The sequence below is a fragment of the Trichinella spiralis genome (genome assembly GCF_000181795.1).
Source record: "Trichinella spiralis strain ISS 195 chromosome Unknown Scfld2725, whole genome shotgun sequence".
NCBI lineage: Eukaryota > Metazoa > Nematoda > Enoplea > Trichinellida > Trichinellidae > Trichinella > Trichinella spiralis.
Genome location: NW_003529664.1, coordinates 1 through 1,962, shown reverse-complemented (window position 1 = coordinate 1,962; position 1,962 = coordinate 1). Strand labels below are relative to the sequence as shown.

The 1,962-nt window shown below is 38.7% G+C and overlaps 1 protein-coding gene across 1 annotated transcript; it reads right to left on the bottom strand.

The window, feature by feature from the left end:
- Positions 1-164: 164 nt before the first annotated feature.
- Positions 165-1,886, bottom strand: Tsp_13937 (ATPase family protein). Its single transcript, XM_003368296.1, has 8 exons — positions 1,693-1,886; positions 1,511-1,626; positions 1,249-1,428; positions 980-1,185; positions 780-905; positions 500-697; positions 311-418; positions 165-236 (listed from the first exon to the last, which is right to left on the bottom strand). The coding sequence occupies exons 1-8, from the start codon at positions 1,884-1,886 to the stop codon at positions 165-167; spliced, it is 1,200 nt and encodes a 399-aa protein (XP_003368344.1).
- Positions 1,887-1,962: the final 76 nt, after the last annotated feature.

Sequence of the window (1,962 nt, the reverse complement as noted above, 5' to 3'; positions counted from 1 at the left end):
AACGTTCCTTCATAATCCACGCATAACGTACAGCATATAACGTGTACAAAAAGTCATCATACGGTAAGCCGGTAATTGACTGAAAATATCATTTTTCCGTTGTGATAATCTGATAAAAAAATGATTACTGATATTTACAATCAGTTTTCCTCCAGCGGATCAAGTCACGCAAATTGAATTCCGCGCTGCCACTGGGCAAAGCTTTCAAAACCCTGCTGTCGTACCATCACATTCAACTGCAAAACACAAAAGTTGAACAATAAACGAAAACCAACTATAAAAAATACAACAAGCAAATATCATGGCAAACCTTGCTATTGAAAGTGACCATATTTTTCAACACACGTCCTTCAATATTGGTGAATTTATGCCGCATAATCTCCAGCTGATCGGTTTCGGTCAAATTGTTCAAATGGATCTGTTAAAAAAATGAAAAAACAAAAGAACAAAATAAAAAACCAAGTGGCAAAGGGTAAAATTTAAAATAATGAATGCTCACGAGAGTGAAACGGCTAACAAACGATCTAGGCAAGGCTTTTCGATTTCCGCCTTGATTGTACGGATTTTGGCATGCGAAAAATCTGGTAGCTGTTCTACCAACCGAGAACGTTTTACCCAATTCAGGGATAGTGATCTCACCGCGATGATCGAAACAAGCGTTCAAGCCTTCCAGAACAGTTTGGCTTGCGAGATTCATCTGAAGAAAAAAAATCACACATTTTACACAACAACATCATCATTTTAAAGCGGTAATTGAAAAAATTCAATCAATTACTCACTTCGTCCAACAATACCCAATGACCCTTCTTCACCGCAGCCAGTAGCGGACCGTCCAACCAAGTAAACATTTGCCTACTTTTATCATTCATTATTGGAAATTCGGATCCGAAAAGATCGCAAAGATCCTGTAAAATAATCGAAATCAAACAAACAACAATAAATTTTGTTTTATGGAATTTTGCACAAAATTTTCACCGACCGTTTGCTCGGATAAATTGATACGAATTATTCGGTGTCCAGTCAAAGCTGCGAATTCCATCACCAGCGTACTTTTACCAACACCAGGACTTCCCTGAATCAAAATTGGCCGTTGAACACTGAGCGCTCGGGCAAGTCGAAAAAAATCATAACTACGCATCCCAAAAGCATCAATGACAGTAGTTTCAGTTGAGCACTGCTTACTACCTTAAAAATTGACAACAATTCAACAAACACACACACACACAAAGTAGAAACAATTCAACGCACCTTTTGGTACTGTGAAGCATCCAATTTGCAAGTGGTCTTCGTGATTCGTTATATGGGCGTTTAATAGCTTGCTACGATTTACACGACCCAGTTGTGATTCCAAAGACTTCAACAAATGCTCGAAAACGTCATCGCCAAATTTTTTCCTCTCCTCAACCGAAACAGCAGCTCCTTTAGCACCTTGAAGTTGTATTTGTTGAATATTATTCGAAATTTTTTTCTGTTCTTTTTTTTAATTTCAAATAAGAACCCAAATATTTACCAAAACTATCAATTACAGTCGCTATAGCGCCGTGAACGATGCTCAACGCCACGTCGAGCATTCCGACATTCGCCTTGATGAACTGCAACCAGGCAATAACATCCCGCATTGAAAATCTACAAAATTAACACATAGAAAAAGAAAAAAAAATATATATATAATTCCAATATGTTTCACTGAACTCTTTTGGCATGCGAGAGTCGATTTGCCGCAAGAAATCAAGCATACATTTGGCCAGTGCGTTTCTGAGCAAGTCATCTTCTACTGGCAAATTCTGAGACAACAATTCAACCATATCCTCTTGCTCTTCACAAGCATGGAGTGATGTAGTTTTGCACCAAATTTCGGTGAAGCGATTACGCAACGCTCGCGACAACTGGAACAAAATTCAAAATTTCCATTTAAACAATGAAAGGGGGAGGGAAGTGGGGGGGGGGGGGGAAGGGCGAATT